A 23,266-nucleotide genomic window follows, 5' to 3' on the forward strand; every position below is an offset into this window, starting at 1 on the left:
CGTTTGTCCCCGCGTCTATTTGATTCCTCCGCCAGTGGGCGGAAAAGCGGGCTGGCGGAAAGCTCTGAAAATATCAAGACGGCGACCAATTTCCGGCTTTTTCTCCGCTTTTCCGCCACTTTTTTCGAGAATCCTCGTTTGTCTCCGCGTCTATCCGATTCCTCCGCCTGCGGGCGGAAAAGCGAGCCGGCGGAAAGCTCTGAAAACAGCAAGATCGCGACCATTTCCGGACTTTTTCTCCGCTTTCCCGCCACTTTTCTCGACCATTCCCGTTTGTCTCCGCGTCTATCCGATTAATCCGCCAAGATGGGCGGAAAATCAGGCGGGCGGAAAGCTCCGAAAATAGCAAGATGGCGAGGATATTCCGGGCCGAGTTCAGCGTCCCGGCAATATTTCACCACGAATCAATAGCCGTGCCCGATTACCGCTGCGTTTCCGCGACGAGGCGGCTCCGAGCTTGCGGGAGTGCGTCGGAGGTCGGCCACGAGCGAGCTTGCGGAGGGTGTGCGGTTTCCGGCAAAGGCCCGAAACAGAAGCGAAAGAACGGCCGAGCCGACAGGTGCGGCCGCGAATCGGCCGCAAGCTCGGGAGAAAAACCCATCCCGCGGAATCGCGGCGGCCAGTTAAGCAAGCTTGCAGTTTCCGCAAGCCCTCCCACGCGATGAATACGCGCCGGGTAATTATTAAAAGGAAACAGAATAAAAAGTCAGCCGCACAAGAGCCGCGCCGAGTCGAGCTTGCAGATGCACGACCTGCGGGGGTGAAAACGCATACGTTTCCGTGTACCGACGAGAAGTTCGGGTTTTATATAATATATAGAACGATGTTGGGGGGGGGGATGGAACTTGCCGGGGTTGCAACAAGTTGCGTTTAAAATCCGCCGACCTGCCGGCTTTTCAAACCACCCCCCGCGAAGGCCGCACGTATCACTGGGGATCCCGTTGCGAGTGTCGCCCACCCACCACCCCCCGGGAAAACTTTTTCCGCCCGCTTTCCGCGCGTACCCGGAAAAAGGACGAGCCCCGAATCGAGTGATAACGTCTGATTATATTCGCAGGGATTTAATCACGCCCGATGTCGGGTCATTCGCGAGGAGTAACGACGCTTCGAGGAGCTTTCGCGCTTTACGAGCCCCCTCCCCCCCCGCTCTGACCCCCCGCGAGGCCGGACGGCGGGGCAACTTCCTCGGGTTTATGGAAGTGCGCCCGGAAGTTAAGAGCTTGCGGGCCTAGGGCTTGATGAAAATGGCCACCGTCCTGAACCCTCGGCGGACCCCCTGGCGAAGGCCGGAAATGTCAAAGAAATAAATTGATATACACATAGGGAGATAAAAATCCAACGCGATAGGACCTCGGCGCCATTCTTCTCCTTCTCTTCGTAAAGAGAAAAAAAAAAAGGGGAGAAAATATATGCATTGTTTTTCGAAAATGCGTATACACGGAATCCTTCGGAAATTCTCGAATCCGCCCACAGAGAGGCGTCGTCCTGCCGTCGGTGACGTCGGCGACGGAGGTTCTCGAGGAAGTGGACAATCGACATCGCCATCTGGGAGGCGGTCCCTGGAACGGAGGAACCGGGTGCAGCCGATAGGTCCTCCCGTAAGGGCTGAGGGCCCGGAGGAGAGTAAAGGTGGAGTGAAAAGTTGTTCCCGGATCGAGTTGTTCCGGGGCGCAAGAGGGGCCGAGAGTAGGGCGGCCAGGATGGATCTACTTTTACTGCTGCTCGTACTTCTGCTGCGGCGAGAGGGTGAGACCAACTTTCTTTATCGATGAACTTCCCTAAGCCGGGATTATATCACTAAGAGGAAGAGGGCCCCCCCCGACCGGAGGAGGCCCCAGCAAGGGGTGGTCCCCCTCAGTCAAAGGATCCCAAAATTCCCACCAAACTTTATACAACGGGCCATTTCGATCTTCCATTTTGACTTTTCATCCCGACTTTACTCAAAAATCCTAGGGGATGATTGATGAACTACCCCTGGTACCAAAAGGGGGTGGCGGGGGGCGGACGTGAGTCGCCCAAACGGAGTATTCGTGACTCCCAGGGGGACTTATCCAGCCATCTGCGGGGGGCCAGGGTGACGTGACTCGTGAAAAATATTACGATCGCCCCCCACCACCCCCCCATCACCCCTTTCGACCCGCGTGACCTAATCGATCTCTCGGGTCGACGGCAATTCGTCTTGACCGATCGAATCGCCGTGGACGTATCACGCACCCCCCCGGGGACACCCCCCCAGGAACACGACGGCGACCCCTCGAGCTTCACAGATTTAAAGGGAAAAAGCTCGCGAGACTCCAGAACCGAAAATCCGAGAGTCATCCGAGGGCCTGGGGGGGGGTTGAAGGGTGGAAGCTTCCTAAAAGAGGGGGAAGGCGGAACTTCGCGACCAGCTCTGGGCGGAAAGCTCGCGGGCAATCGAGCTTTTTCGAAACGGCACTCGGCACCAATTACCGCCTCGTTTGTGCGAGCTTTCCTCCTCCCTTCCCCCCCTACCCCCTACCCCCGTAAACTCTGTGCAACGCGTTCGGAAAAGAGCCTTTGCGCGTAGAAGTGTTACTCGCGGCTGGTAGGGGGGGGGGCGGGGGGGACCCCCTTGTTTCGAGCTTTCGCTGAGCGGCACAATGGGAGCTTTGCTTACTTCCTTCCTGCGATTTCGCCGCCACGTGCCGACACCCCCCCCCCACACACACACACATTTTCCCGGGACCACTGGCCAACCTTTAGAGGTGGAGGAACCTCCTCCACCTTTTTTTCCGCATCGATGGCGAGCTTTCTGTGTCTACTCCCGGGGATGGTGAATAAAGAAAGGTGGATATCCGAAAAGCTCGAGGTACTCCGTTCTTGAGGAGCGATCGGCAATGGGGTGGATGGGTGTACATGTGTAGGAGAGGAAGGAAAGGGGTAGGAGGATGGGGGGGGCAGGGCACGGTGAAAAATGTCGGGAAATAAGCTCCCGTGGGGAATGGGGCAACGGGGGGAGGCGGTACTCCTACATTTGCCCGGGCGACGGGGAAAATGAAAAAGCGGCCGAAGTAAGTGCGCCCCGCCATACATACCAATATGGCGGCGGCCGCGGACCGATATGAAATTTTAAGATCGAAAGCTCGCCGATGAGCTTAGCATAAATAAATAAAAGATGAGGGGGAGCCGGCGTGCCGGCCGCCCCCCTGGGGCCGGCCCCCTGCTCCTTTGCCTCCTCCACCCCCCAACCACCCACCGTGGGTTTCTCGCGCCCTTCACAAAACATGAGCTTTTCCGCCGCGGAAACTGCGCGGGGGTGGAGGGGGAGGAGAGGGGCAGAGGGGTAGAGCGACTCCACCTCTCGCGCGCGCCGGAAAAGTGAAGCTTTCCAATTAAGGGCACCCTTCCGGGAGTTTAGACGCGGAGCTTGCGGCAAAGGGTTGCAAGCTCTCTCTCTCTCTCTCTTTCGCCCTAAGCTCGAGTACTGTAGATACGTCTCGGGGTGGGGAACCGGGAGGGGGTTCCGCCGGTCGCACGCTTGACTCTCAACCCCTTTTCAAAAAAGCTCCCCTCGGGGGAGCCGACGGAAAAGTGCCGCGAAGGCGTCATTTTTTGAGGGGCTTTCCACGGATACGGGAAAGGGGAGGGGGCGACGCGTTTTGCCGCCGCGCAAGCTCGGAATACCCGTCGCGAGAACCGCGCCGGAAAGGCCGCGCCGCAACAATTAGAGAAGCTCCCCTTTCGCCCGGGCCGGAGGGAGAAGCGCGTGTCGCCGGAAAGCGGGGAAAAAGGAAGAGGTTGGGAAAATTGGCGAGGGGCCGGGCGACACGCACGACTGGGAAAGCCGAGCTTCTCGCGAGCTTTCCCGGCCGCCCCCAGAGGGCCAGGGCGAATTGCGAGCGGGTTGCACCTGTGCCACCGGACACCTGCGGTCGGCCCCGCACCTGCCGGGGTCCTCTCCTTTGAGATACCCTGCCTCGCCTCCCGGGGAAATTAGCCCCCGATTAGACTCGGTTTATCGCGGAAAAGTGGAGCACCGTGGAGGGGCTCCCTAGGGGGTGGCTCCCTTCCGTTTGCACCCCGGATCGAGGGGGGGCTCCTATTCTACTCCCACCTGAGGCAGGTGCCTCTTATAGGGCGTCGCGCGGAAGGGGGTCTCGCGTCAACCCTTTCCGGCCTGAGAGAAAAAAAGATGAAAAAAAGAAGAAGAAGAAGAAGATGGAAACTCCACGAGGAACAGTTTGTCAATTCGAGGGATGAATGAAACTCACCCCACTGTGGATGCAAATAAATCTAAGGAATAATTGTTTCGCCCGAATGTGCTTGAAATAGATCCACGGAAGATTTTCATAATTCGGGGGATAATCATTTCACCCAGATCGTCGGAAATGAATCCAAGGAATATCTCGCTGGTTCAGGGAATCATTATTTCATACGAAGGAACTCTAAATCAATTGTCGCAGTTCCGGAGGGACGTTGCGCGCAATTTATTCCAGTTTGGGTATAGTAATTACTCGACCGAGCATCTCTTTGGTACTGGTCGATGAAATACCTCTGCGGTTTGGTGAAAAACTTCGATGAAAAGGGATATAATAATTCTCCGTCGGATCGACCGGATGTCTCTTTGGCACTGCTCGATGAAACGTTTCTGCGGTTCGGTAACAAATTTCGATAAAATGGAATATAATAATTACTCATCGAATTAGCGAGATATCTCTTTGGTACCGGTAGATGAAATACCTCTGGCTGGTCGATGAAAAATCTCTTCCATCACCCCGGGGACACGGAGATGCGTCTCTCAGGTCGGCCGGTACTCGGGGCTCCCTCTTGGATGCACTTCAAGATGCACTCCTGGATGCACTCGGCCCTCTGGCCGACTGGCCACCCTTAAACCGCGGCAAAATTGGGATATTCGCGTAAACGCGACCTAAGACTCGCGAGCCTGAAGGGCCAGCCTTAATTAAGCCGACCCGGAAGCGCGAGGCGGGACCGGAAGTGCACTTATGCGCAAGGAGTGCAAGAGCTTAGGGCCTGCACATTCACGTGGTAAAATTAGAAACGAATCAACTGCCCCCAATTCTAATAATACTTTCCCCAGAAATTACATTTTTTTTCTTGACTTTTATATATATATATATAACATTTTACATATACATTTCATAAATATATATAAAATATATACATGCATCTATGCATATACATTTGCATCTATGTACCCCTGCACCGATCGGGAATCCATTAAGAGGATATGAAAGAGTCAGCCTATATATATAGGGGTACATAGGTGCATAGGTGCATAGGTGCACGTATGCACCTATATGCACCCCTCGGAGGGAATCGAGGGCTCCTTCAGGATGGGCAAAGACAATATATATATATATTCGGGACTGCACCGAGAACTGCACTGGCACGCGTCCTGGCAACAGGAGAGGGACCCTCCCCCCGACGGGGGGGCAAAAGGAACCGAAAGGAAGAAGGAGGAAGGGACTTCGAGCACCTGGCCGCGGTCCAGGATAATCCGGAATTCCGCGAGCGCGACGTCAGCAAGAACCTATTTTCCCCCCTGCCGATGCATCAGCCCCCCTCCCCCCTTTGATCGCTCTTTAAGTGCATTCCCCTTCTTACCTCCGGGGAATCCCGGGAAAACCTCGTTTCGTTTAATTTTTTTTTGTTCATCTTCGTTTTTTTCGTTCTCTCCGTTTCCCTCCTTTGGAAAACAATTGGGAGAACGCACCGCTCCGCTTTAATTTCGGGGAGAGCGGTTTGATTGCGGAGGATTTTAGAGAGGGGTGGGAAAGGGGCGGAAAGGGGGTGGTGGAGGTTTCCCTTTCCAGAGGGCGCCACTCGTTTTGCCGGGGTCCCATCCCCGCCGCCGCCGAAACGCCGCGTTTCTGCCCGTTCAATTCCGCGACTCGTCGCGTTTATCGAGTTGTCAATGATCGAGGGGGTTGGGGGAGGTGGAGGAGATCGGAAGCGACCGGATGTCCGGAACATTGACGGCCTCCTCATTGGTCCGCTCTTTCATCCCCCTTTTGGCCGGCGAGCCTTTGTAATGGAGGAGGAAAAAATGGGAATCTGTCAATGTCGGACGGCTCGCCATACCTTGTCCGCGGTGGAGGCTCGAAAGGGTTGACAAATCGCCGAGCGGGGTGAAATCGCCGAGCGGTTCCGCGATACCGCGCCACCGGGTCGGCTCCACCCTTGAAGTCTTCCCGTTTCGAGAAATTGGGGGGAGGAAGTCGAATTGAACCGGAAGTTGGGGGTGGGCGACGTCCGTTTTGGGGGAGGTTAAGGATATTCGGGCTTCGAGGATGTGGGGTAGGTCCAGTCGCCGTGGGGGGTGGTTTCCCGGGGTCGGGTGGTTTTCCTGGTGTCCCCCTCCGACCCCTGCGGAAATCGTCTTCATCCCCATCGCGAACGGGACCGGCGGGGTGCGGTAAGAAAAGCGGGGAAACGCAACTAGTGGCTGTTTAGGGGGGCGCGGGGTCGGCATCGGGGCCGGGGGAAGCGTTTTCCGCAACCCCTCCCCGAGATTTCCTGACTAACCTCGTCGACGACGCAGCGACGACTTCCGGCGCGCCCCCTACTCCCCCTCCCGGGGGGAGGAATTAACTTACAAACGCCTCGCGAGGTCCCGCGAACTGCGTTTTCCGCATTATCGGCCTCGGGAATTATATCCCGCTAATGGCCGCATCCGTCGAGGCTCCGCGGAGACACCACGCGCTGAGACGAGTAGCCGTCTATCGCAACATGGTCCGGGGACTCGAAGATCTGCGGAAATCGCACGTTTCCGCGGCACGGAAACACTCCTCGGCGAGAGCCTAGCGGATAATGTCGAAACGCGACCGGTCTATCTGTCACGGTTTCGCCGTAATTCCCGATCGGGCTCCGCCAATCGCGAGCCGGGGGGCGTGGCCTCGGGGTGCTCCGGAAGAAAAAACCATCTACCGCGGAAACCGCGAGAGGCGGAACGTTTCCGCAAAGACATTCTCCATCCGGAATTACACGGGGAAGGTCGCCGTGCCATTTTCCGGCTCGCATCTCCCGATATTTCGCGCGGACGCGCCAGTGATTATCGCGGATAACGGCGGGTGCTCCGCCACTCGATAAGAGCCCGGAGGGGGGGTAACGAGGCGATATCGCAGGGGTTGCAGTCGGGCACGCACATTCGGGGTTATGCCCAATCGGACGCCCCCACCCACCCACCCGCCCACCGACCCCCCTCGCAAGGGTGAAATGCGAGGCGCAGGGTGGAAAATAAAATTTCACGCACGACCTCGCCGGAGAGGCCGGAACGTAACCGGCATTAAATAGGAAATTCTCCCGTCGGCTTTCCGCCCACAATGGCGGCCATCTCTCTGTTTCCCCTCTCCCTCTCTTTCTCTCTCTCTTTCCCTCTGTATATCCGCCGTATTTCGCCGACTTTCCCTCCCCGGCGTTTTCCCGTGTCCGGCGTATCGGGATTCTCTCGCTAGATTTCCAATTTTACGGAGTAACCCGCTCTCCTCCCCCTCCCACCCCCTCCCACCCCCTCCCACCATTCGGAACGTTTTTTTCCTCTCTCTTTCAATTTTTTTCACATCGGCGTCGTTCAAGTCCGCCATTGACGGCGTATCGGCCGAGGCCGGAAATTGTATCGAGACGGAAAGGAGGACGGAAGAAATGGGAGAAGCTGAAAAAAAGGAGAGAGAGAGAGAGAAACAGGGAAAGCAGCCTATTCTACCGGATAACAGAGCGGTTGTTACAAGAACTCTCGCCGGCAAATTACCCCCACCCCCGGCGACCATTTCTCTCGTTTCCTCTACCTCCCTCTCCCTCGTTTCTCTTCCTTTTTTTTTCTTCTTCTATTTCTTCTCTTTCTCCATTCCAATGTTAATTGCTTAAAAATCCCACTCGCCGATTCGTTGGCTTTTCTCTATTTTTTTTTCTCTTCTCTTCTCTTCCTTTTACCTTTTTATCCTTCATTCCACCCCGGCCCTGCGGAAATTTCCCGCCCAGTTGGCCGGTGCATTTATTTCCTTCGGAGAGGTGACGGGTCGAGCTTTTCCGCCCCCTGGCCGCCGGGCGGAAAAATCCCGCCGCGGGCGCGGAAAGGATGACTCATTGGGGCGGATTACGAGGCGAGGACGGAAAAACAAAAAAAAAGGGAGCAGGTGAGAGGGCCGCGACCGATGTGATTATTTCCTTCCTTCCTTCCTTTTTTTTTTTTCCCCTCGCGGTATGAATTTCGGAAATAAAAAATGGGAGGGGGCGGAGGGGGCGCGCGAAACGCTAAAGAATGGCAGGCCGTAAACGTTATGCGAACCGCGCCCGGAAAACGGACGGCGTCGTTAGCCGTCGTCCCGGGTTTTCTCGTTTTTCGTTTCATTACGTTCCGTTTTTTTCTCTCTCTTCCCCCCCTCCCCTTTTCCGCCGCGCTACATTTCTTCCTTTTCCTTTTTCAACTTTCGGCCGTTTCCGGAATGCACCCACCCTGCGGGGGGAAATGAGTCCTTTCCGCGCGGCCGTTCCGTAAACGAGGGGGGCTCGGTCATTGGGCGTTTACGTCGATGGATATCCGCGGAAAGGTATCCGGACGATTCCCGGCACGGCCTCGACTAATCTCTCGGATGTTTTTTCCCGGTTTTCCCGTGGAGAGTGAAAAAAATGAAAAGGGTGGGGAAAAAAAGAGGGGATAAAAGTAATCCGAAAAATCGAAGCTCGGCCGAAAACCGGGGAAAGCCGCCGGAAGTGCACCCGGGAGTGCACCAGGCGGAATCCTGGTGGAGGTTCGCGCGATCAAATTTGACGGCGCCGAGAGGATGGGGGGAGCTATGAAATTCTTTTGAAATCAAATACTTCTGGAATCGAATGACCGCGCCCGCGGGGACTTGTTAAAAGCAATCCGCAAGCGTCATTCTGGGGGGGGGGGGGCATTTCTCTCTTTCCACTTTTAGGCTGCTTCGAGACCCCCCCGGTTTTTCCTCCCTCTGCGTTTTCCCCCCGTCGGCGATTATCTGCCCGGTATCGCGGCGATACCGCCGCTGATAAAAAAACGGGGGAGTACGAGAGGACGACACCTGAGAGTCTCTCGAGAAAGGGGGAGGAAAGATGGCCGAAGGGCCGGAAAAAGGACCCGGAGGAGTCAGGGATCCCGACCCTGATAAGGCGGGGTTCTTATCGGGGTCGAAGTCGCGAGGATCCCGGAGACTATCCGGGGAAATCCCTAGGGATCCCTAGCGTAGATCAACCCTAAGACCGCGACCGGGTATGGAACCAGGGCTAGGGAAACTCCGAGGCGCGAGACTTTTCTTCTGGAAAAAGTGGAAAACCCCGAACGCTGGGATAATTAATAATACCTGGGGAGTTATCTTATCTTCCGGCTAGGGTATAGGGTATCTTGCACCAGGTTACCGGCATTCGCTGGGGATTTTAAGGCCGACACGCACGCATTGGCATGTTCTCTCCATAAGTGGGACGAGCTGAATTACGGTCAACCGACTCGCCACCTGGAAATCAGGGCGAGGGAGGTCCTCGCAATTTTCCGCGCAATTGTTGTACGACTCGAGGGGGAATTCTTGTCCATTAATCGAGGGTAACATCGGCCCAAGTGCAGGGAAGAGAAGTACCTTAAGGCCGGCGTGCACCCCTTCCCACGTTCCTCAAGCGGGAGTAGCAGAAATACGGTCAGCCGACTCGTCACTTGAAAATCAGGGCGACCACCTCCCTTGCACTTTTGCTCGGAATTATTATTCGGCTAGATCGGGAATTCTCGTCTGGCATTAATCGTGACTAACATCCCCTTAAACAAATCCAGGAAGGATTAAAAAGAAAAAACTGAAGACATCCCAACACCACCCCGTTCTGCAAGTAGAGCGAGCGAAACTACGGTCATCCGACTCGTCACTTGAAAATCAGGGCAAGGGCCTCCCTTGCACTTTTGCTCGGAATTGTTATTCGGCTAAATCGGAAATTCTCGTCTGGCATTAATCGTGACTAACATCCCCTAAACAAATCCAGTAAGAATTAAAAAAAAAAAGAACCAGACATCCCACCACCCACCCACCTTCCCCGTTCTTCAAGTAGAGCGAGCAAAAATCAGTCAGCCAGCTCCCAGGAAGCAAGGCGAGCAATTTGGAAAGAACCGAGTCCTCAATCGACATTCGAACAGAGTACAAGGGGGTGGAGGGGTGGGTGGGAGGGACACAGGACAGGAGGTTGGAGGGCAGAAAGCATTAAAAGGAGGAACCGGAGGTGAGCATGCATCGCATGCGCGACACATGTTTTTGTTTTCAGGCGAGGGGCGGTCGGAAAGGAAAAAGGAGGAAAAAGACAAAAGGGGTAGGCAGCGGGGGGTGGAGGGAAAAAGAAACATCCAGCAAACGTATAGCCCTCTTCGCGGGGGATTTTAAGGGCGACACGCACGCGCCACGGTAATTAATATTAACGCCGCACGGTGACTCGGGCTCGCCGGCCCGTTCCGCATTATGTGTGCATGCACGTGTGCTTGCACAGGGGGTGGCCAGTGGGTGGTGGGGGTGGAGGGTACAAGGGTGAAAAATCGATAGTCGTAAAACAGGTGAGAGAGCGGCGTTAAAGCCCCTGCTAAGGGCCGCAGGACGTGGCACCGTGCGGAAACCGCGAGCCCTCGGATTCGAAAAATATATCCTCCACCCACCACCCACCACCCACCGAAAGAAGATCCTCCACCCTTATCTGGGCTTCCCCCGAAACGCACCGGCACCGAAAGGGAAAAAGAGATTAAGACTTCGTGCCCCTCCCCAGGAGCCCCTCGAGGGGTGTCTCAGGGTAAGGGTGACTATTCCGGGGACCGGAAGTACCCCCCCATCTCCCTCTTCGTGATTCATCGCCCGCTGAGCGCGGCTGTAAAGACAGAAATCGGGCGCGATAAGTCACCCGGGGAATTGCGTTATCATAACCCCCCGCTTGGGGGAGTAATCTTGGTTGGGGTCTTTTAGGGGGGCCGAGGGGGTAGACCGCTGGAGAACTTTTTGTAACACGTAAAAAGAGGGGCGAAAGTATGGAAAACCTGGACTTCAGTCCCTTGCTCGACTGTGTACAACGCCGTGAGCTTTTCTCGCTTTTCCTGATAAACCCTAAGAAATGGAATTCATGTTTTATGCACGTAAATCTGGTAGGAATGGGGCGGTAGATGGGAAGTTAAAGGTTCATCCGTTTATGCTTCTTTTATATACGTTAAATGTACATTCGCAAGGTAGGTGGACTTTACGCGACAAGTTTTCCATGCGTTTATCCCTTGTCCAGAAGATACGTATACTTTATCTCGACGTTTTTACGTTATTTCTACGTATAGTGGATTTTCAACGATTATTTTACATTTAAACGACGTGTACTTTATCTTGACGTTTCTACGTCATTTCTACGTATAGTGGATTTTCAACGTTTATTTTACATTTAAACGACGTGTACTTTATCTCGACGTTTTAACGTTATTTCTACGTATAGTGGATTTTCAACGATTATTTTACATTTAAACGACGTGTACTTTATCTCGACGTTTTAACGTTATTTCTACGTATAGTGGATTTTCAACGATTATTTTACATTTAACCAACGTTCTTGTCGAGAAGATACGTGTACATTAATTTGACGTTTCTACGTCATTTCTACGTACAGTAGATTTCCAGCGATTGTTTTACGATTAAACGACGTTCCTCTTACGCGACCTGAACGATATACGTGGAATAGACGTTATATCGACGTCGAATTTGTCATGGAAAGGGCGGACATTAATTCTCCTTTGTTTAGAACACACTTTGTACGATTACGGTCAACGGATGTATACCATATTTCAACGTGTATTCTACGTTCCGTTTATTGGGTTTCGACTAGCAGGGGCTCGAAGGAAAAAAACAGGAAAAATAGAGGAAAAATACTGGCAGAGGAAGGATAAATTTTCGAAGAAGTGACTCGCCGAGATGCTCCTCGTGATAAGGGCTCTCACCCCTCGAAGGGGTCGCCCTGGTCGAGGGACATTACTGCGGTTTGACGTACACCTTTCGGAGGTGGCGTGACCGGGCGCGAATTTACCCCTTTCTGGATGGGTGATAAGAGATAAGATACCGCTGCCTTGTGTACGGGGCTCTATTCGGCCGCAATCTCGTTCGGCTGATCGGCCAAAATTGGACCGCAAATGGAATTCGATCGGGCTTCGAAGAACGCGGCCATTTTTTCGCGCTATCTAGGATCTGCCCTTGCTTTCCGTCCCCTTCTGTCTGCCTTTTTATTTCTTTTTTTTTATGTTTATTTCCGTTTCCTCCTCTCCACCGGAACCCGGCCGTCCGACTGGCCACCCTCGAGACCTCCTACCATAAATAGAAGAGGCGGAAATATTAACGAGCTGCCAGAGAAATCCCAGTTCCCGGATTCGAAATTTCAAATCTCCCGCCGGAAAGGCGGGATCACCGAAATCGCTCGGGCCGCGATTACCTTTAGCCTGCAGCCAGGGACGCAAATAAAATTATCCATTAACTTGATTAGCTATATTGGATAACCACGCATGTGCCTACAATCTCATTACCTTTCCCCCTTCCACGGTGACTCCGTGTTTTCCCCTTTTGCAATAACAGAAACGTCACAACGGAGCCGTACCAACGAAACCGGACAACCGGCCGATGTAACGCCGTAATTGGTCGTTAGCTCCGCAGGGAGAAGCTCGAATCGAGGAACCACTCAGGATTATTAACTCCACCCTGGTCCCAGGGGGGCACTTTCGATTACAACCCCTTAATGCGCGATTACCACTCCACCGGATTCATTAATCGAGACTTGGTGTCATTGCTCGCCGTGAATTGATTCGATTTTGTTGGCGATTTCAGATGACTTTATCCGTATCAGACATCGTGCTTAGATCGGTGTCTCATCATCGATGATCGATGTCGATTACACCCCCTTAAGGCGGGATTACCACTCCACCGGGTTTATTAATGGAAACTTGGACTCTTGATTCGTTGATCGACTTTGATGGCGATTTGAGGTGACATTATCGATTTTCGATCACGCCATATCATCGAGAAAAATTGTTCCTCATTCGTAATTCCCACCACGATTCTTATCATTCTTGCGATGAATTTCTAAGGAAGGCAAAAAAAAATCCGCCTTGATTTTCAGGCCCAAAATGGAACTGAAAAAAAGGGACTTCATTTGGAAATCACCTTGTCCCATCGACGATCGATTTCCGATCGCGCCATGTCATCGGGAAAAATTGTTCCTCATTCGTAATTCCCACCACGATTCTTATCATTCTTGCGATGAATTTCTAAGGAAGGCAAAAAAAAATCCGCCTTGATTTTCGGGCCCAAAATGGAGCTCGAAAATGAGGAAAGCGGGTTTCCAGAGCGACTCTCGTTAGCGGCAGAAAATCATTTCCAAAAAGGAAAGAAGAAAAAAGAAATGCGGAAATTAAAGGGAAACCGTCTTGGCTTGCATGTTCTGGGGGGGGGGAAATGTCCTCAGAAAAGGAAATTTTTAACGAGACACTGGGGAAAGCCTCTTTCCCGGAGCCCGAGGTCCCGATCGATCCGAACGACGTCGCGCGGCGTTCCGCAACGCGTCCCGGACGCGGAACGAAACGCGGAAAAAGGCTAAGCGGCTTATTTCGGGACCTCGGGAGGAGGAGAGGGTGTGCCGTTAACGATTGGCTTTTGTCTGTCAAATAATACGCTTTCGCTCCTGGCTGAACACCCGACTCGATGATTCGCGATCCGGGGTGGCTGAGAGCGAGATAAAAAGCGGAAAGAGCGGAAAAAGCGCGGAACGAGAGGGGTAAAGAGGACCCATCCGACGGGGGAAAAAAAAGGAAAAAAAAATTGGAATAAACGCGTTTGCACGCCCCGGTGTAATATCCGCGTGAATACGCGGTTTTCGGGGAATTACCCGATTTATGGATTCCCCTAGGCCCCACCGACAGGAGTCGATGGACCAATCGATCGACAATCTGCCGCGAAACTATACCTTTATTTGCCGAATTATTTGCCAGAATTATCCGGCAAAAGTGGTAAAAAAATCCGTCCCGATCTGATGCACCAGGTACCTCTTTAAGGCGAGAGGAAAATCTCCTCCATGAAACATTTCCCCTCACTTTCCCCGAAATTCTTTGAAACTCTACAATGTAAATACGGAAGTCACATAATGACACCCACGAAATATCAATTTTGTTCCGTTATTTTTTATTCTAAACGTCTTTGGAATTTTTTCTTCCAGCGAAAATGGAAAATACTGAATGTGAATTCTCGGGAATGTGGTAATATGCGAGAGGCAGGAAATTTAACGATTAAAAGGAGTTAAGGTGTTAACTAAATCCGAGTTCGATTTGAAGTCCACGTGGATTATTTTTTAACCTCACCGGGAGTTGTTTCCCACCCTTTGAGGGGGTGGTCGCAGGGCTGGCGTTTCATGTTTCCGTTTCAGGATGTCTCTTTTCCGAAAGCCTGACAAGCGGATCCGACTGGTCCTGATAATTAAGGGGAGCGGTACGTGCCGCGTATATAATTCGAGGCTCCGTCGAGGGCCGGTATAAATTAAGCATACTTTAGCGCCTTTACTCTCTATGCATGAAGTTTTAATGGTCCTGGTATTTCAGCGTGGGATTTATGTCTCTCTTAGATAAGTTGAAATTAAAATGCACCGCCGGCCCCGGGAGTCGCCGCAACCTTCTGGACCAGCTACAGCTGCAACAACAACAACAACTCTCCTCTCGCTCCCCGCTTTACGACGCACTCGGATGTGCTCCAGTTAATGTATACGCATTTGCGATCCCATCCGGTAGCCCGGCCTCCCCTCGGCAGGTCGCCATTTTGCAAGTTTTATCGGTCGCAGAGCCGTAACCGGGGCCCTCGGATGGGAGACTTCGATGCCTGGACGGCGAGCAGCGATGAGCTAGAAAGAGACGCACCGATGCGCGGCCCGTGAGAGGGAGAGAGACGAGGCGAGTCGAAGAGCTCGACCGGCGTCCTGCACCCTCGCGACTGAAAGGACACAGGGTGCCAGGACCTCGAAAGGACCTCTAAAGGACCTCATCGAACGGGAAAAAATCCCCGAGGGCCTAATCTAATTAACCAGGGGATTAAAAAGGGGACAATAGTAAGAGAAAAGGGAAAAGAATCCCCATAGAAATGGAAAACTCGGGATTATCTAAACCTCGGGTCACTTAATCAGATCTAGTATCATTAAGAAAGGGGTAAGCATAGATAAGAAAAAGGGGAAGGAAGGAGAACACCAATTTGTGGCGTTTCTCCTCCCTGGAATTTCGAGCATCCCCTTTACGAGTCGCGAGGGTTGTTCCGGAGCATCTGCGGAATTATTCGGCGCTCTGTAGAACACCCCCACGGGGTGGCGGTGATTTTGCGGGGGTTTATCGGCGGTGAGACCGTAATCAGGACGCCGAACGGCCGCTTCTGGAGACCTCGATGCCCGCGGAAATCGGGGGGAAGATTTAGAGGGGCAGGACCGAGATCGCACCCCTAACTCACGGGCGGCTTCCCGAAGGGGTGGATTTCTCTGGGGGATATTTCTTCCATGAAGGGGGGGGCGGCTAAATGCAGATAGAACGGAGGGGGGTTGAATCTTCCAGCGGTTTTCCTCGGTTTCCGGGTAATGGGGAGCCTCCCCGCTGCGGAATTCCGCATGATAAATATCGCGAGGGCCCCGGACTTGGGGGAATTTTTGGGACGTCTTCCCTGGGGATTTAATTAGCCGGGAATTGGGTTAAAATCCGGGAAGAGGAGGCTCGAGGAGACACGTGTCGGGGGAGGAGGGTGTCTCGACGGGTGGAGGCTGAGGTGGAAACGGCTTATCCGAGATGACAAGGGGCTGGAAACCAGAAGAGGGGTGGATCCGTGACTCGGGAACCCTCGCACGTTTGGAGATACCCAGGCAGACGTTTAACCCTCGGCGTTAACCACCCCCTCTCGCCCACGGGGGATGAAACGGTGACATCCCTCGAGGCAAACGGCGAATTAGGCAAGTCTGCCGCCATCGGGAATTTCCACCCCATAGACCCCGCACACCTCGAAATCCCATTTCCGCCCATTTTTTAACCACCATCTCTCTCTCTCTCTTCCCACTTCCAGCGATTCCAAAAAATCCCGAAATTCCAGGAACTCCCGAAAATCCCCCAAGATATTAATTTCAAGGGTTAGGTCGACTCGCGGCGTCTTCCCCCCAATTCCAGCGATTCCGAGAATTCCGGAAATTCCAGAAACTCCCGGAACCTCCCAAAATCCTTCATTTACAGGAGCAGACCGACGCGCGCGCCCTCCGACAGGGGATCCAGGAAATTCGGGAGGGAAATTCGAATACGGAGGAGCCAAGAGAGAGAGAGAGAGAGTCAGGACGGGGAATTAGCGAAGGGGTGGCTTGGGCGCCAAGCCGTCTGGGGGATCCGGTGGATCCCGGGGGGCGGTTCCCCCCAACCCCGAGGGTCGGGAGCCTCGTACGGAGAAAGTTAAATACCCTGAATAATTTAGGCGACAGAGGAGCCGAGGAAGAAGCGAACCTCGCCGACGAGGAGCGGAACTCGTTCGCCCTGATGTAAAAGCTCTTTCTCTCCGTCGACGTTCCGCGCGCGTCCCGCACACCCAACCGGTGAAAAAAATGGCGAAATACCGGCTAAAATGGCTTTCGCTTTGAGAGTCGAATGCGGAGTTGTAATAATCTCGCCCCCCCCCCCCCATTCATTGCGGGCGCTCAAAAGCGTGGGAACAGATGATGGGGGGGGGGGGGGGGCAGTCGAGTACATCAGGTAACGTTAACGCGGGTTCATCCGATAAAGAAATCCCCATTCCGCGCGGGGAACGTCCCTTTGAAGGGACCCTTCGTATGTTTCTTTTTCCTTTTTTTCTCTCTCTCCCTTATTTTTCTTTTTTGCTTTTACTATCCTCTCTAAGGGAAATTGGAATTCTGGATTTCGCCCTCGGGGCTAATCGCCGGGGGTAGGAACTTTGCCCCCCCCCCCCCTCTTAAGACTGTCTGACCTAAGTGACACCTTGTTCGCCCTTTCGACCCTTCGCTTTCAAATTCGCCCGAATCGAGTCCCACTTAAAATTAAGATAAACCCCCTTAAAAGTGGTAAATTAATAATTTATGGAGGGTACCACCCCTATAAGAAGCTATTGCTGGTTGAAGGGTGGGGGGGGGGAACCTAGACATAATTTAAGGAACGCCCTGGAAGGGCTAATGCACTCGGCGTGGCACGCCGAGATCGATGCAAACCTCGTTAAGGGAGCGGACGGAGACACACGTCGAGGCAAATGGACAGACGGATGGATGGACGAAGAGCGAGAGAGAGAGAGAGAGAAGCTGAGACGCGGGGCCATGAAAACAAGGGAAAGGTCCAAAAAAAAAATGGGGGGTTAAAGAGAGAGAGAGGAAACACGGGTAAGAAGGGCGAGAACGGTCCGGGGTCGCAAGTGCCCCCGTACATGGGGCTGCGCGGGGGTGGGGACCCCCCGGCGGGGCAAATTGAGCGGTTAATAAGTAACGCCCTCGTTTGCCGCGGCTCCGCGACGATACCTCGGCTTCCGGGGGCAACTCCCCCCGGGGGTTCGTAGGTCGATTCCTCCCCGGCGGCAGGTCGAACAGAGACCACCTCGCTCGGAGTGCCATCTCGAGGTCTCCCTCCTATCGAGGGGGTGGAAAGTGAATTCGACACCAGGGGGGTGGGTGGGTGGGCGCCTCCCCCCGGAGGGGGAGGCAGCGGGCGGCCCTAAACGCCCGCTTTGTCGGGGCATCTGGGTCAAGGGTCAGGCCGCCACTTCGGGGCGCGGGTCTCTGAAAACGTTTGAGCCACCCCCGGGGGGAGGTGCCCGAGGGGGGGCAGGTGGGGGGCTGCGACGCTAAGGGTCGCCGAGGGTCGTGGGAAAAAAAGTGGATTATTGGGTCGAGGGTCGCGCACTCGCTATTCAGAATTCGGAATAATGGCCGGATTATGCGCGACCCTTCTACCCCTTCCTGCCCCCACCCCCACCCCCCGGCAGCGCATCCGGGACCACAACGGGGAAAGGGGGATGCATTGAACGCGTCCTTACGTCTCCTTGTTTCTTTTTTATGTTCCAGCCGGCGCCCTGAAGCTACTCGACGTGAGCGTCCCGCCGTACACCCTCCGGGGTGAAAACGCCCTCCTGGTGTGCAGGTGAGAGAGAGAGAGAGAGTAAGAGTGCATGTTATTCTCCCACCCCCCTTCAACCCCCAGCTCTCAACCCTCAACCCCTAACCTCCAACCACCGCCCGACGAGGCTGAACTCCCAGGGGAGCTATTTTCGGCAATCCGAGCCGAAAGGTCCGCTTGCCCCCTCTCACCATGGTTCTGATTTCCCATCATTCGCGCGTGGGGCAAATCCCCTCCCCCTTACCCACCCAGTTAGGGGGGCCGGTCCGCGTGGCGCGACCGGAAGCGTTTTCGCGGCGGTACATAAAGCGGGCTTTTATCGCCCCGTGTTACTTTTCACTCGCGATTTTACGCCGGCCACCGCCACCTCCCCCCGNACCCACCCATCCGATTCCGCGGCGCGAAATCGACGGCGGCGAAAACGCTTGACTCCTCGACGCGTAAATCGCGACCCAACGGACCGGAGACGCAGGACGATAGTCCCTAATTTTTCCCCATTTTCGGTCGCCCCCCGCCCCCGCTCCCCCATCGTTCCTTCTCCGCGCGGCTTTTCCGCGTCAGGTCCCGACGAGGGAACAAGAGCGGCCAGGAAATCGGAGGGATTCCTCGCCCTTTTTCCGCTTCCTCGTCTACTCTTTCTACGCCGGATGCGGAAATAGGTAAGGGGGGGGCGGGCGAGGGGGGGGGGGCAGGGGGAACAATCTGCGAGCGATCCGCTGAGATATACGAGCGGGCCGATCCGACGGAACCTGCGTGCGAGCCGCGTGAATAATGCGACGGGGCCGGACGTACCGCGACGGATTTGCCGCGGGGGCGGCGGCCCGGCAAAAAGTTCGGCAATTCCGGACGCGGGCGGACGAATCGTGGGGGGGGGGGGACTTTAACACCCGATAAGGACGAGTGGACGTCCCCTCGTTCGTTTTTCCGACGTTTGTCGCGGAGGTGCGGAATCGCCGCCACCCCCACCCACCCATCCTCCCGCCCTCGTCGGCATTTCCATTTACAGGAAACGCCGTAACCGGGAGGAAAACCCCTCCCCGAGTCGCGGAATCATTTCGCGGAGCGTGTTGCGGGGGGTCCTGCCCCCCCCACGAGAGCGCGATTCGCCGCGGAAAAACGGAGCCGGCTGTCACCGAAACTGTCAGCCCTCGGTTGAATTTCATTTCTCACGGGCCGCGCTCTCGTAACGAGCCCGTAACACCCCGCGTGTGCAGCCGTGCGGTCCATTAGGAAGTGGGGCCATTTTATTTTTTTTTCTCCTCTTCCCGTGTTTTTTTTTTCTCTTTCGTTCCTCCCCTCTTCTTTTTGTTCCCTTCCTTTCCTCTCGTTTTTGCACCTCCGCGAGCCGCTCGCTTTGTCGGCCCTGCGGGGGCCGAGTTTTCAAAACGGCCAAAGAGGCCGCCCCCGGGGCGACCACCCCGGAGATTTGGAAAAGCTCCACAGAGGCATCCGCCCCCCCCCCCGCCCCGCCCCGAAAGTGAAAAGCTCGGGAAAATGGAAGCGTTTCGTTAAACATTCGCGATAAAGGACGCACCCGCCCCCGCCGCGCGGCGTCCACCGCCGCAAAGGACGGACATCCACCGTGACAAAGAATTTCCGCACGCCGGCGATCCGCGGCGGGAAAGGAAAGCGCGGAAAGTCTAGGGGAGGAACTGAGAAGAAAACCGGGGGGGGGGAGAATCGAGTACATGGATCTGGGGATCCGCGTGTCCACGGGGGGAGGGGAAGGCACCCTGGGAAAATTCCATCGATGCGGAGTTCCTGTGGGGGCCGGGGGGGGGGGAAGTCGGAGTAGTCAAGGGGAAGGTGAGGCATTCCCGGGAAAAGCACTTTTCTCTGCGGCCGTGCGCCGTTGGGGTATTTATCTGATCAGTTCCCAAAGAGTTCTCGTCGTGTGGGGGGAGGCGGGGGGAAGGCGGGGGAGTTTCTCTGCTTTAGCAACCCCCCCAGATCCGGGGGGAGGGCCGCGGGGGTGAAAAAGGAGGAGGCCAGACCGTTAGTCAGCAGAACTCGTTCCTCCGAATCGATCCGTCATCGAATATGACGGGGGTGGGTTGCCCCAAGTTGGGGCGGGGGCGGGCACCCCGTCGAGCACGAAGGTGCAAGCGAGGTTGGGGGGTGGCAACCCCCCGGGGAGCGGACCTCCGCGAGCCGTCAACCGGTGGGCTTGTTTTACGAATTCCGGGGGCGTCTCGTAGTCGCGGCTAATGGAGTTACCGCGGGGGTGGACCACCCCCTGTGGGGGGGCGACCCCCTGCAGGGCCTGCCTCCAGACGCTCGCGGCCTCCTCCTAGCACCTGCGGGTCGAGGGATAACTCTTTCACCTCCCCCGCTGGGCGGACGAAGCCGTCGGTCCCGCTTTGTAGTTTCGCCCCCCCTCCCCCCGGGGGGTGAATACCCCCCGGGCACCCTAGGGGTTGATTCGACTCCGAATTACTTTCCTCGCGGCGGAGGGGACCATCAAGGGCTCTCGTGCGTCTCTTCCGCATCCCAAGGACGACCTGTATGGGGGCGATGGCTCCACGCACCCTGCGCGGGGGTGGTTCCCCCCCTGGGGAAGGTGACGCTCCTCGGGCGGCTAACCGGCGATCACCGGCATTCTTTCTCCCCGGAACCGGGCTCGGACATGGGACTCCCTCGGGACGTGTCCCGCGCCGACCGCGAATCCGCCCGGGCGGCCGCCGCGGTCCGCGGTCGTCGCGGTAATTCCCGGCCGGAAGGGCCGCGGCCGGCCGAAGGCGGCTGCGGACAAACCTCTAATTGGACGACGCTAACGAGCGTCCACTACTCGCAATTAGCCTTCCGACACGTTAATCCGCGCGCCCGCCTGCGGAACACCCGCTCCGGGTTAATTCGCCCGGCCCTACCCGATTCGGTTAATTCGGCCGACTCGGCCGGTGCGCGGCCGAGTCGCGACGGCCCTACCGCCAATTCAAGGAAACCTCGAAGAACCGCATCCCGGGAGCTCGGGGCATGCGGAAAACGCAGTGGCAACCCTCGCGACGAGCACTCAGTCCGAGAATCGATGCGACCGGGCGAGAAGGGGTGGAGGCGCTAATTCCCGCCGAGTCGGTCTTCCCTCCCCCACAGACCGCAGGCGTCGCGACGTCGCGCCCGACTTCCGGCCCCGAGCTCCGACTCCGAATCCGACGTCCGATTGACTGGAGAGACTCTGCCACTTCGGATGTCCCACTCGGCCGTCATCCCCATAACATCCCCCACATTGACCCTCCCCAAGATCCGGAATCCCGTTTCCCAACCTACCCCGAATCATCCGCATCCTTCCGAGAATAATCCCCTCGCGGAATCCACCCTTCCCATCGACCGCCAGCGGAATTCCGCGAACGGCAGCCGCAACTCCTCGAAGGGGGTTCTCTCTTTGAGGTTAGGTCGATCCACCGCCACGCGGGGAGATCTTGCGAGGAATCCCACGGGGTTCCCATGGTTCCTCGTCAGGATTTCCCCCCGGTTCCGTCGTGTACGGCGGAAAGAGCGAAAGCTCGGGGTGGGGGGGGGGCAATGTATGCGTCTCGGGTCTGTCGTATAAATTGCAAATTAGTTTACTGCCCCGGGACTCGCAGTTGGTTTACGGTCCCGCGCCACCTACTCCGCCGCCCCCTCTCCGCCCCCCCCAGTCTACCTTACCGAGGTACAATTGCATTTCGGTGCAGCGGTGCATCGTTTGCGCGATTACGCCGCCCTTTCGGGCCAATCCGAGCGCGACTCGGCCTCCTACCTTTTCGATTTAATCCGATGTTCGTCCGACGAGTAACAACGTATTCACCGAGGAATTAAATCGCCCCAGCCTGTCCCACCCCCCCCCCCCGAGACACCCCCCCAATGCCCCCCATAGGGACCCTGGATACAAAAGTGCGACGAAACGCGACGATTTTGCTCCCCTCCACCCCCCAAGGGGGCGGAGGGGGTGGGTGGGTGGTAACCGTACGTGCGACGCATCGCGACACCATATTCAGTTCCGGGGGGAGGGCGCGTGCCCCCAGGGGGGCGACTGTTTGCCGCGGGGGGCGACGAAAACCCGGAAAATGACTGGGGGGTGCGACCCCACCCCCTCCGTTATCCCCCGTTATCGCGGAACGCGGGGAACAAACGGCGCTGCTCTACGTGACGTCACGGCGCCCCAGCGTCGCCGCCGGTGGGTTCAGAATTTAATTGAGGACGCGTAAGCACCCCATGTATATATGCAACTGGCTTGTTATTCATGCAACGACGGGGAACGGAATTCCTGACACGAAGCCCTCCCAGGACGCCTGACCTCGGTGTCGCTAATGTTTCGAGCATTCGCAGAGCAGCCTGTCTGCCCCCCCCCCCCATCTCCGTGCCCCTCGCCGCTCGTGTATCCGCCACTCTCCGGAATTCATGGCAGAGCGGTAGGTTCAATTTGTTCCGGGCTCCCAAGAAATTCCACATGTCCCCCAGGAGCCCCCGTTTATACGCCTATCCCTTTCCCCCCCAGTTCTTCAACTATCTCCTCCTGTGCGCCATTCCCTGGGCGCTCTCCCATTTCCTGGGAAACCTGCGAGATCGCTCCTGGATGAGGTTCTCTTCTTGTGGACCCGAAAGAGGGGTAGAAATGGGAGCAGGGTGATTTTTTTCCGAATTTTTCGAGCTTGTTTTGTGGGGGATATAGGGGGCGACGCGTTCTCCAAGATGGCGGACTTCGATCGGCGGGATCGCGAGCTCCTCGAGGAGATGCGGCCGATTATGCCGCCAACGGCCGTCGACGTCGAGCCCTCTCCCTGTTATAATTGCGGGGGTCACGCGACCCTCGCATCGGCCACTTCCGCCCCCGATGGGCCGCCTAATCGCCCTGAAACGCCGCCCGCCCACGCGATCCCTGGGATACCTACTTTCCTTCCGAAAATCAAGCCCCTTATTAGCCGCTGCCCCCAGTCCGCTCGGAGACGCCGCGCGATTACTGGAATTTCTTCTGGGGACTCGGGGATCACTTGTTCGTCCCACCTTTACGCGCCCTGGAGACGCCCGCGCGATTCCTGGATTTTTTTCCGCGAATCTCTGAGAATGCTGCCCCCAGTCCGCTTGGAGGCGCCGCGCGATTACTGGAATTTTTTGCACGATTCTCGGAGAATACTTATTAGTCGCACTTCCCACTCGCCTTACGAAAGCCGCACGATTCCTGGAATTTTTTCACGATTCTCA

At 55.8% G+C, this 23,266-nt stretch overlaps 1 protein-coding gene across 1 annotated transcript in view; it reads left to right on the forward strand.

Moving 5' to 3' along the window:
- The first annotated feature begins 1,689 nt into the window (after nucleotides 1-1,689).
- Nucleotides 1,690-23,266, forward strand: part of LOC105694928 — a 34,615-nt gene continuing 13,038 nt past the window's right edge. The window contains exons 1-2 of the mRNA XM_023431951.1: nucleotides 1,690-1,746; nucleotides 18,037-18,112. Of these exons, the coding sequence (XP_023287719.1) occupies nucleotides 1,701-1,746; nucleotides 18,037-18,112 (122 nt within the window). The 5' untranslated portion in view covers nucleotides 1,690-1,700. The remainder of the gene's footprint in view (nucleotides 1,747-18,036; nucleotides 18,113-23,266) is intronic.

This window comes from Orussus abietinus, unplaced genomic scaffold (assembly GCF_000612105.2).
Source record: "Orussus abietinus isolate OABI.00-Male unplaced genomic scaffold, Oabi_2.0 scaffold35, whole genome shotgun sequence".
Classification (NCBI taxonomy): domain Eukaryota; kingdom Metazoa; phylum Arthropoda; class Insecta; order Hymenoptera; family Orussidae; genus Orussus; species Orussus abietinus.